The sequence below is a fragment of the Thunnus albacares genome, chromosome 14 (assembly GCF_914725855.1).
Source record: "Thunnus albacares chromosome 14, fThuAlb1.1, whole genome shotgun sequence".
NCBI classification, from domain to species: Eukaryota; Metazoa; Chordata; class Actinopteri; order Scombriformes; family Scombridae; genus Thunnus; species Thunnus albacares.
The window spans coordinates 2,644,311-2,656,432 of record NC_058119.1 but is presented as its reverse complement, the minus strand read 5'-3'; the positions used below and the strand labels follow the sequence as shown (position 1 = coordinate 2,656,432).

Here is a 12,122-nt window from a genome sequence, read left to right as displayed (position 1 = left end):
TTAAGTTGAAGATATTAAAGGAAATGAAATTCAACCTGATGTTGCATGAAGCACTGAAGATGAAGAAGATGAAGCACTGAAAGAAGTGACAGTAGCAGTGAAGCAGAATTACCAAAAGAAGCTTAAATAGCAGTTAAAATGGAAGTCCTGAAAGAAGTTGAAGTATCAGTTTAAATATAAGGGCCGAATGAAGTTTCAGTGTCAGTTTAAGTATAAGCACTGAATGAAGTTGAAGTGTCAGTTTACGTATAAGCACTGAATGAAGTTGAAGTTTAAGTATAAGCATTGAATGAAGTTGAAGTGTCAGTTTACGTATAAGCACTGAATGAAGTTGAAGTTTAAGTATAAGCATTGAATGAAGTTGAAGTGTCAGTTTACGTATAAGCACTGAATGAAGTTGAAGTGTCAGTTTAAGTATAGGCGCTAAATGAAGCTGAAGTGTCAGTTCAAGTGAAAGTGCAGAGAATCAGTGAAAGTGGTAAAAACAGCTGGCAGTGTCAGACCTTTCATGTCACTTCAAACATTCTGTCTATTCATTTTTATAGGAAAAGGGGGCTTTAAATAGTGAAATGTATGAAAGATATGGCAAAACTGAACAGACACACATCACCTAAGAGAGCTGAACACTTTAAAATTGGAATGAAGTTTCTACTGTTATGATAAAATGCCCTGAAGAATATTAATGAAGATATACTGTGTATATGACTTCAATAAGATGTTAAACATGTAGAAAAGTAACAATGACAATGGAGCAAGGCTGTTTCTGTACTTTTGTCCTTATAATTTCCTTTTTTTTTTTTTTTTTTTTTTTTAAATCAAGTTAGAGTTAATGACATTTTTACATTCCTGAGTCCAGGCAAGTCTTTACTTCTTCAAAGGGATGACGGGGGGGTTAGGGAACAACTGTGGTCAACTGAAGGTCTTCATTAATATCGAGTAATTGTGTGAGTACATTATAGGCCATACCTCAGAGACACTGGTGTTGGCGTTGGGGTTGCGGGGGGCATGGTGGCTGAGAGCTGACAGGCAGGCCAGGATGAGGTGGATGGCACCGATCTCCAGAGCCATGCGGCGAAGCAGAACACCATCATCAGTGGTTAGAGGAGTGCTGCTGAACAACGCTCGCAGGACATGGAACGGCAGCGTGGGCAACACGTTGGCTGACGGAGACTGCAGGATATGACCTAGGAGGATTCCAAAGCACATAATTAAATCAGGGGATTAAAAGCATTTTGTTCAGGTTTGGGTCTAAGAGGGATTTATTGGTTTGCCAGTATCAGTTTTAGTGCACCACAGTTGAAATGCATAATCACAAGATTTTCCACTGTGACAATTTAAATTCTGGGCGAGAAGAATTGACTCCATGTAATTTGAATTAGATTTTCTTTAAAAACAAAACACACACACACACACACACACACACACACACACACACACACACACACACACACACACACACACAAACATATGTATATAATAAATATAAACGTAAATTGACCCTGCTCTATATTAAAAGTTTATATTTTTGGATGGGATGTGATGTAACTGCTATCCATAAATATCTGCACAGATCCATATAGCAAAAACGATAGGTCTGCACAGCCAGAGATAATGTTTTTTGAAGTAAAAAGAAGGTTCAACGTTTTCATTCAGACATTACTTGATCTAATGTTACAGGCAGAATGGCGACCACGCGTAAGAGTGATGTTTGGAAGTATTTCGACAAAATAAACTAAATCAATGTGCAGTGCAAGCTTTGTAATGTTAAACTTGCGTATCATAGATCGACTAGTTCGATGATTAACCGTTTGCGTGTTAAGCACAAGGAGAAAACAGCAGACAGATAACAGACAATCTTGTCTCACCACATTTGCTAGCAGTGTTAGCATGCACCGTTGAAATTAGTGACTGGAGATATGCTCCTGTAAAGCTTTGTGGAAGGAGAAGGCTTCCGCAAGTTAACGGCGTTTGTTGAGCCAGAGTACAAGCTACCATCACGGTGAACAACTACGAGAGTGGAGAAGATGTATGCGATGTAAGCACGGTGAAATTGGGGGCTTATCTACAAAGTGCCAGCAAGGTAGATATTACTATAGACTCGTGGAAAGCTCTTACCACAGAGTTATATGTAACCATCACTTGACACTTCATTCATAACTGACAGTGTTCTCTTGGGTGTTCATTTTGGACTCTATTCTTACGTTTGATTTTTTTTGCGAGTGCTCGAGTGCTCTATAATAATTTAATGCAAGTACTCGAATACTGAAAGTACTTGAAATGTCCTAGTTTCTATAGAGCATCATATTAAGGAATTGCTATAAAAATAATGACCCACTGAGTGTGCCATATTCGCAGTGCCCCGTTAGGTGAATAATGACACATACTTTATTCCATATATACCTCTCTAGCAGCGGCCTGGTGTGCTGTGTGACCTGTATCCCTAAACAAGTTGGCAAAGACACTCTGACATCAATCACTATCAAGGCCCCTCATTTCAAGGAACAGGAAAACAAACTCAGTGTCAGCAAGAAATGTTTGTACAAGTTTCATATAAAACCATCCCACTAAGTAGTTCAGATGATGTGAGCAGAAGTAGTTAGAGCTGAAATATAAAAGACATTATTAATATTCAAGACATGTGAGTCAGACACAAGCACAGAGGATGAAGAACTCTGTGTGTGTGTGTGTGTGTGTGTGTACGTATGGCTATAAAAAAAAATGGAGGTTTCAACACTTTTACAGTGACCTCAGTGAATGTCAGTGTTGGCAGCTGTGAAGTGCTTTCAGACTTACTGCCCTCTCCATCGTCTGTGACACCGAGCACCAGGCGCAGCAGACATTGGGCGTGCTTCCTCTCCTTCAGCAGCACCTCTGCGTAGCCTGGCAGGCGCAGGAACAGACCGAAAGCCGCCAGAGAGTGGGCAGGGATGGGCGACATGGTCTGCACCGAGGACGATGAGGACGAGGACGACTGGGACTGCTGCTTGTTGATGGGCGGCGGCTCGGCGGCGATGGACTCGGGCGCCTCGTACACCAACTCGCCTGACTGTTCGATGGTCACCCACTCGAACTGGTCACTGTCCTTGGGCTTCTCCTGTGTGGCGGAGGGCACGACGGGGGCGCTGACCTGTGAAACGACCATGCGGGAGAGCAGAGGGTAACTCGAGCAAAAGGTGAGAGCTGTGAAGTACGAGACAATGCTGACAGGTGCAGGAACTCTGCAGTGTCATGATGTGGCAAATTCCAGCCTGAAGGAGAGGAAAGACTGCTGGCTTCTTCACATACTTTGAATGTAAAATATAAAACTGTTTCACTTCATTGGCTAACAAACACAGAGGATGACTAACATATTCCAGATCAAAGTAAAAGCAGCCCTTTCCTCCTCATTTAATCAAGGAAAAAGCCATTTGGCAGACTTTAAAGCCATTTTAGCGTACAATATCAAAGTGAAGCATGCAAGTTCAATCTGCAATCTGGAATGAGTCGTTTGACATATCAGTCTCAACTCAAGGTCCATTTATTAGCTTTTCCAGAGCTTTCAACTGCATCACACAGTCTTCATGAACAGATGGAGTTTGTTTTTCTGTTGCTCAGGAGATCTTGTTGGCATGCAAGCTCAGTAGCTTATAACAGATTTTCCCAGAGTCGCAGTTGAAATATTCAACTCACACTCGTGAACACGCTGAAGATGTTCAGTTTACTATCGCAGATGACAAAAGACAGCAGAGAAGATTCACCTTGAGAAGTTCAAACAGTTAGCGAGCTCAATTTTTAACATGACAACTGAGCAGACAGCGGTTGAAATCTCCAGAAAAAGATAGTAGATGGACCTTGTGTGTTAATACCGTACTAAACAATCCCTTTAAATGTACTGTTGATTTGAATTTAGTCAATATTTCAATCTCATCTACAGTATTGTCATTTTATTCACTGTTGATTTTATTTGTTTTAAAATGTGTCTCTTTCTTTACCCTTTATGTTTTTGATGTTCCTATCACTTGCATCCATCTTTTTTTACATGTTTTTTAATGTTTTGTTGTGAAGTACACTGTATTACATCTTTTCAATGAAAATATATAAAGCTTTATTAATATCATTATTTTAATAGGAAAATGAAGCATATAAGCTGCACTGTGAAGAATGTGTTCTTCTCTGCCATTTCTGAGACTTATTATAAAAATGTTACACTTTGAAACTGTTAATGCTATATTCAAATTCAAGAATTTGAAGAATTTACTGTGTATGAAGGATAATGGTCAAACTGAATGCTTTTTGTCCTTGAACTGACAGGTTTGAGTTTGAGCAACTGACTTCTGCTTGATCTGATTTTAAAAAAAGGATTCCAAAATGTATGAATTAAAACACGTCATATATATATACTTTAATCCAAAACACTCACAACTGTTGTGTATGTCATTTCTCAGACTTGTTAGAACATGTTTCACAATGTAAATTCACATGCTTGTGGTCAGACTTGTGCTTTGATCGTCCGTGCATATGTGTGTGTGTGTGTGTGTGTCAGGCTGTGAGTCTAACCTGCTGAATGACATCAGGGTAGAGCATAGGCAGCCTCTCAGCGATGAGGGCCAGGCCGCCCATGCCTGCGAAGACCTGCAGCGGTGACTGGATGGGGTTGGTCTCCAGCAAGGACTCGTCGGTGGCGGCGTCCAGACATTCCTCGCTGGGCGTCATCGGTTCGTCCTCAGGACAGCTGTTCAGCATGTCGCAGTGATCCACTGCAAGGAGAGCAAAGAGAGGACCTGTTGTATGTTCATGCACTGTCTGGCATCTCCGACATATTCTGAATAAGTTAGATCATGAAAGAAAGTGTACTGCTGGCATCAATCTGCTACTTCATAGTTCTGCTTACCCCTGGTGTTTTTCTTAATTCTGTATGTGAGAGCCTGTGAGTATGTTAAGCATTAAATCTTAATATGTAGATGAATATGTTCTGAGGTTTGACCCTACACTTCCCACTCGCCAGTTTGGATGATATAAGCAGAAAGTAGAGTTTTGAGTTTAGAGTTAAGGAAGTCTAAGTCGGTTATTTGTGGGCTAGATCTGAGCATTATATTTTAGCATGAATTGGTTAACATTTTGATGAATCTGCACCATGAAAATTCATGCTGCATTAGCTACTAGCACTTCCTGTTTGCACTGTAATGGATAGAAAGACAATTATCACCTGGATTACTTTGATACTGAAGAAAAAGTCTCAATTTGGAGACTGTGATGCAAGAACAGAAGTTATAAGAAGCATATTTTAAGCATATGACTCTGAGTACAAGATAAACTCCTTTAATGATAAAAATGAAGGATAATTTGAAAGATGCTATATTCACAGAGAAACATCTACACATAAGAGCTTTCACAGGCTAAAAAGTGCAACTCTAAAGCTCTGATTCTTGAAGGAACTTCCATACAGACTGTTGGGGATAGCCGTCAGTCCATTTCTCTTCCATTTCTCAAACAACACCACAGACAGACAACAGGAGAAGAAGCTAACAGCAGCTTCCAATCACATCAACCATCTTCATCACTGTCTCTTCATTCATCATCAGGCCTTTAAAGGCGCCCTGTGGAGTTTTCTTGTAAACAAAGAAAAGTTCTGTTTAAACTGTGTGTGTGTCTTTGAGATCTAACAAGCGTGTTGAAAGCATTTACCTTCCTCATAAAACATTTACAAAGCCAATTAAAAAAAAAAAAAAAAGAAGTTTGAATACTTTCTTGTTTATTTCCATGTTCACTAGCTTGCAGATTTTGTTGGCACATGCTGTATTTCTTGGCACAGATCAGCGGTATAGTTTGTATCCGTTGGCATGAATGAATATCTCATCACCAGTGTGTGCATGCGAGAGACAAACAGAACGGGACTCTACTCTGCTCTACAGTGCTGTTAGAGGTCAGAAGCTCCACAGGGTACCTTTTATGTTTGCAGTTAAGGAAGCCCTGCCCTCTGATGAGCTATGTGCTGATCAGAAAAGAGAAAATGAAACACCGTCCTGATGCCCTTGTTTACACTTACGACATAGCACTGAAGACAAAGTCAGACGGTCAAAATGAAACAAAGGGTAAAAAAGGCAACAAACACACCCCCCTCCCTCTACCGGAGCCAACCCACCGCCATTTTATTGTGATGGCACGGCCTTGCCGTTTTATGATTATATAAAGCTCTGGTCGATTGATAGCTCATCTTCCAAAAAACCACTCATCATCTCTTACAGAGGAGGAAAATCAGGCAGATGATTCATTGCTCTCTGCGTCTCTCTCAGGGGGATTTCTTTTCTAGCCCCCGTACATTCTCTTTGGTGATGAATTAAAAAGTCACTGGGATTGTGAATAAAAAAGGTTGAGAACGGAGATTAACGTGTCTGAACTTCCAAAACAGGATTAGAGAATGTTCCTGTTTTCAGGGAGGACGAGAGGGTCGTTTGGCAGCTTGCCTGAAGAATAATTAAACAGCACTTCTGCCAAATGATTTTCTTCTTTAAAATGAAAAGCAACATTTTTGGAGGCAAATGACAAAACAGTTGAGCTCTTCCTCTGTTTAAGAGGAGAGGACATACGGTAAGGGAGACTTTCTTCTGACAACGCTATTAGAGGGTTTAATACTCTTCAAATGAGTTAATCTGTACTAAGTGTTTATGCCTGTTCTCAATGACTGATTGTCGCAAAGTTGTAAAAACTGATAGACGCAGCCCCCTAATTCCAAAGTCAGAAAGACAGAAATATGAGGACGCCGTTTGATGATTCGATGAGAACTTTGGAAGCATAGCGATGCCTTTAGGCATCGATTCTGTGGAAGAACATGTTGGTATGTGTGCCTATGAGCGTACACAGGAGACTGACGTAAATGGAGTCTGCATTTCCACCAACTGAAAGCCTCAGCAGTGAATTTAAAGGAAATGTCTCACCGTCTTTATCAGAGGTCACTGCCGTTTTCCCCTTCATTTATCTGCCTTAAAAAGCTTTCTGGAGAAGCAGAGAACGAATCTGAAAGGTTTCCGGGACCATATCTCAGGGAACGCTAGAGTAGTTAAATGTAGCTTGTGCCAGATATGATGTGAGTGCGTTAAGGCAGACAGCACCTTGAGAATGTAACTCCGGGTCATTTCTTTCAGAGGCAAAAACAACTGGAACAGCTTTACAAGACATATTGAGCGGACTGTGAATTCACTTAGAGAATGAAACCTCTGCAGCAGAGTCTGGATGAGGGAGAGACTCCACTGGGCTGCTAATCTGTGTTATTTGTTAGTCTTTCAGTGCTACTGGGTGTCTAATCTCTACAGCTCATAATCAGGCTATCTGAATTCAGCAGCCACAGAGAGGAAGGACATATTGGTTAAATGAAGATAATGAGTGTCCTCATCAAGTGGTTACTTTAAGAATGGGTGGGGGGGGGGGGGGGGGGTTGGAGTTCAATGAAAGGAAGGTGGAAAAGCAGTACCCACTCATTTTGGGAATGCCAAGGTTGAGGAACAACAGGCTGCGTCCTGCAGCCTGTACAGAGGGAAGCTATACAACTGAGCCTAAATGTCTTCTTTCACAGTGAGTGAAGTGTCTGCATCCTTAGAAATAATCAAGTTTAGCTGCTCTGTGCTTTGACCGGCTTTCATCTTACTGGCCAAAAAAGCCTCAGTAAAAAATGAGAGAAGGCACACAAGTAGCTTTTGTGGTAAAAATCCTGGAGCACTAAAGAACGTTTCCACTGTAGGAGCTTAACAAAACTAACATCAAATGTTGGTATTGTCACGGGTGCCACATTTGTTTCCACTGGTCACCAGACGGTTTGGTGGTGAGTTTTTCTACTTCATCGTTATAAACCAATACTTTAAAAAAAGTGCGATGGAGAAAGCTCATCAGACAAAGTAAAATGTCCAGGCCGTCGTTAGTTTTTAGGAAGAACTGAAGTCAGTGGTTAGAAACTAAAAGATGCACCAGAAGACTGCTGAGCATCTGGCAGAAATTTTGTTGTCAATATTAGTGCTGCTTCACTTGGTAAACACTAGCTGGCAGCGTGGGTAACACTTTAAAGTGTTCTAGCAAGAGTACAGACATAGATTATGTTGATATCAAAGGTTCAAGCGCTAGAAAAGCATTTTATTCCTAAAGATGTTTGAATATTTAGAGGACACACTGTTAATTTGTATACTACTGTTAAGCTGGTCCAGTCAGAAACAGCTTCTGGTGTGTCTTTACTGGTGATCATATGATGTGGTTGCAAGGCTTACTGGGACACTTTTCCTGCTATGACAGGTTGAGATGGCTTTCATGAAAAAGATCTACTGAGATGAACAACTATATACTAACTATGATACCGAACTGTCCAACCATACATCATAAAAGTCATCCAAGCAAATGAGATCCTGGTTTAATAAGGGAAACTATAGATCGTGGACAGAACACGGCCGGCGCACTAAAAGGTATCTGAGCAGGTCTGCAGATTCACCAGCGCTGACATCATCAAAAGCAAGACATTGATGTTAAAAATGAGTCTGACCTAGCATTGACCCTCGAGACAGCAGAATCAGATAGCTAAATATAACCAGTCCTAGAGTCACCACCTCTGTGAACCGCCAGTGCTGCCTTGTGGTTACAGGAGGGTCAGCAGTTTGATCCCATGTCCTTCAGCATCACACAGCCCATTTCATCGTCTCCCTCGCTGGATAAGACAGTGAGGGGAAAATAACTACAAATTAAATTATAACTACAGCTCCCTTGAGCCAAAAATGACCGACAATATTGAGTGCAGCATCCCCGTTGTAACAAAATGTTTCTATATGCCATTGAACACACATGAATGCTACAATAACATCTAAAAAATCCCATGAATATTGTACAAAAGCAACATCTACGGATCAAAAAGCTTTAATTCCCTCAGGGCTGCAAAGGTAAGCAGAGGAGCGACTGTGATTGAACAGTCGGTGCTCAAAAACCACTCCACAAGCTTTCAGACTTCAAAGCCTTTCTTTTCAAAGCAGCCCAGGAAATAGCCCAGGTGAGCTGAGCCCTGACCAAAGTACAACTCCATTAAATCTTGACGCAGGAGGAGAGTAATAGCCACGGGACTGTATGTTCACTGCAGCAGGTTCAATGCAGGTACAGTCTAAATGGGTTGCTTTTAGACTGCACCTGCGTTTCAAGTCGAAAACCCCTTTCTATCTAGATGATTTTCAGTTCAAAAACGTGGTCTAAAAATCAAAAAGGAGCAGTAGTTAACATATTAGAGGAACAGTGGAAAACATTCCACAACCACAGAGTCACCACCTAAACAAAAAGTGGCTGCTGGTCCTAGACTGGGTGCAGGAATCATTGCAGATTGGATGAAATGTAGCTGCCATACAGTAATTAAGTTCCTGTAATGTCACAAAACAACACAATAATTCATCTTTTTTTGCAGGGGGGCCTGTACCAAATGTGAAAGTGACCATAAATCCATTTTGATAACCTTTGATATATTTCCTGGTAAATGTAAATAGAACAGGAGAGCTTTCTTATAAATATGATGACGTCAAAGATCAAAGATGCTAATCTTTCAGTTATATAATCTAGATTTTAGATTAGTTATATAATCTAATAATCTTTAGTTATTTAGACTAGTGTTGAAAAAATTGGATATTATTATATATTATCTAATGTTTCATCAGGAGAGCATATTGTAAGCTAGCACATTTTTACAAATTTGTAAAGAGTGACCAACTTGAACCATGTGGAGTAAAGAATAAAACTTTTTGCAGATTGGTATATTGTTTGAACATAAGAGAAACCTTGATCATGTCTTGCAGAGCTGCATTTTAGTACCTTTCTCAGTGCGTAATCTCTTGAAAGAGTCTGTCTTGGATAGGCCAGGGTCAGATATGACTTTGGAGCCCAGTTTGACTGTGAGGTTGATGGACTGGTAGCCCTGCGGCAGCTTGCGGTCGTACAGGAGCGTCAGTAGCTGGGCCAGAGTCATCTCAGGCGGGAGGGGCTGACCTGGAAGGGAGGGACAGGGCGACCGATATGAGAACGTACACGAGATGTGTGGCTGCTTCATTTCAGTGCTCGACTCAAACATCTGGAGTCTCTGCTGCCAGATGTGAGCCGACATGTTAAACTTGCATGTGTATAGTATATGTAGTACCTGGAAGCAGCTTGTGGTAGAGGTGGAAGACAGGCACGCTGATGGTTTTGGCTGAGGGGTCCACACCGGATGAAGCGGTCAACTTGTCGCTCATCACGCGACCCCTCCTTGATGGAGGTCGGGGAGGGGTTGAAAGAGCTCGCTTGGACTGGGACTTTAAGCCTGATGGCAGAGACGGAGTGACACAACAATCATTTACAACGTGAAAACATCAAGGGCATGATCGTCATCAGAAATGCTGGTTATACAGGGAATAGTTTAAGCTAATGTGTTCATATCAATCTCATGTCTGTGCTGAGGTACTGAGCTGGAGTCAGGGAGTGGTTAGCCTAGCTTAGCATAAAGACTGGAAGCAGGGTGAAACAGCTAACCCAGCCTGGTCCAAAGGGAAAAAATGCACCTACCAACACCTCTAAAGCTCAAAAAGTAAGACACAACAGAGATGTAAAAAGACAACAATTTGTGGCATTAAGGGGAGAGTCACTGGAGCCAAATACAGAACAGAATCAAGTACCTGAGGCCACAACCACACTGTAGTTGTCCTGGAAGCCGCTGTCAGCTTTCATCTTCTCCTTCTCCTCATGATTCTTCTTCTCCTTGTCCTCTTTTTGCTCATTGATCAGCTTGGCTGTAATGCTGGGTGTGTCTGAGTGGATGAACAGAGGACAGAATTAAATCAGCTGAGTGAAATACTATTTACTTTTTGCAACATCATTTGGAAAATAATTTTTGGTTAAAACAATAAGTACTGGGCGGCGGAAGAAGTACATGAAATTCTGTGCAGTAACTCAAAGTAAGAAGTGGTACAGGCAGAACGTCTCACACACACACACACACACACACACACACACACATACACATAAATGAACCAGGTATAGTTAAACCAATAAAAAAAACTGGTTTATTCTTTTAATTCCGCAGGCTGAGAAACACACTCATAAAAGCCACAAACAGCAGTGAAACTGTGTTCAGTGAGATGATGTGCCTCTGTGTTTGTTGTGGAAGAAGCTTGTCATAACACATTAACTTCAAGATGCTTTTTAAAAATTTAAGATACAACCAAAGGGATAAAAAGCCTGAATGGTGAAGCAGAACTCCAGCAGTGGGTTTCCCCTGTTAAACGCTGTGTGAGTGTCCTGGTGTGTGAGCTACACTCTCGCCAGCTGTGAGGCTACGCAATATTGATGAAGCTGGTAGTAAGGCTTCACGGTGCTTGATAGTAATTCACTGTGAAAACTGCTGTGGTTTCACACAGTTCTACCGCCTGCACAGAAAGTTTCAGATATTCCCTCATACAATCTGAAAATATCCTTCTGATAAACATGTTTACATACATTCAGATGGTGAATATAGTCTTTACAAGCCCAGCAACACACCGCAACAGTATAGCAGTATAGAAGCCGACATTTAAATAATGACGGAGCCCAAATAAAGGCCAAGTGGATTTAACTTGGTATAATAGCTCGCATGGTCATTTCAGCATAATGTACATTTTCACAGCACTAATTCCATTAGCGCAACAAAAGTGCTTGTATTTTCTAGCAGAGATACGAATGTTTTCATGATTGCTGTGAAGATACCGTCAGTGAAACTAAACACTTCCTGTAAATGGTTCATATTAAATGTCTACAAGGAAATGTAGAAATGATGCCATTTAAGATGCTGGAATTTGAAACATCAGTGCAGGAAGAAAGTGCTTCACAGCGGTTTACAGATCAAACTGAAAAAGTAGAAGTGATTGGCAGTAATTAGTGAATGAAAAAAGTAAGTGAGTGTGATATGACTGTTGTTGCACTGATGGAATTAGTGCTGTGGAAATACATAAAGTACATAATATTGAATGCATTAAAACAACACGTCAACATGAAGGAAGTGATGAGTTTGGATTAACAGTAAATTAAAACAGGAGCAGATTAGAGGACAGGCTTATAATTTAAATATTGTATAACTAAATATCTTCAAAAGCAGGAAATTAGAACTAAAGGACTGCCTTAAAAGT

General features: G+C 41.0%; 1 protein-coding gene across 10 annotated transcripts in view; it reads right to left on the bottom strand.

The window, feature by feature from the left end:
• Window positions 1-12,122, bottom strand: part of birc6 (baculoviral IAP repeat containing 6) — a 126,316-nt gene that overhangs the window by 62,972 nt on the left and 51,222 nt on the right. For 7 of the 10 annotated variants that reach the window (XM_044373371.1, XM_044373376.1, XM_044373379.1 and 4 more), the window contains exons 57-62: window positions 10,638-10,769; window positions 10,124-10,285; window positions 9,802-9,975; window positions 4,537-4,760; window positions 2,794-3,127; window positions 967-1,184 (exon numbers count right to left, since the gene is read on the bottom strand). In XM_044373371.1, coding sequence (XP_044229306.1) covers window positions 967-1,184; window positions 2,794-3,127; window positions 4,537-4,760; window positions 9,802-9,975; window positions 10,124-10,285; window positions 10,638-10,769 — 1,244 coding nt within the window. The remainder of the gene's footprint in view (window positions 1-966; window positions 1,185-2,793; window positions 3,128-4,536; window positions 4,761-9,801; window positions 9,976-10,123; window positions 10,286-10,637; window positions 10,770-12,122) is intronic. The other 3 variants (XM_044373375.1, XM_044373378.1, XM_044373381.1) reach the window with 1 other exon arrangement.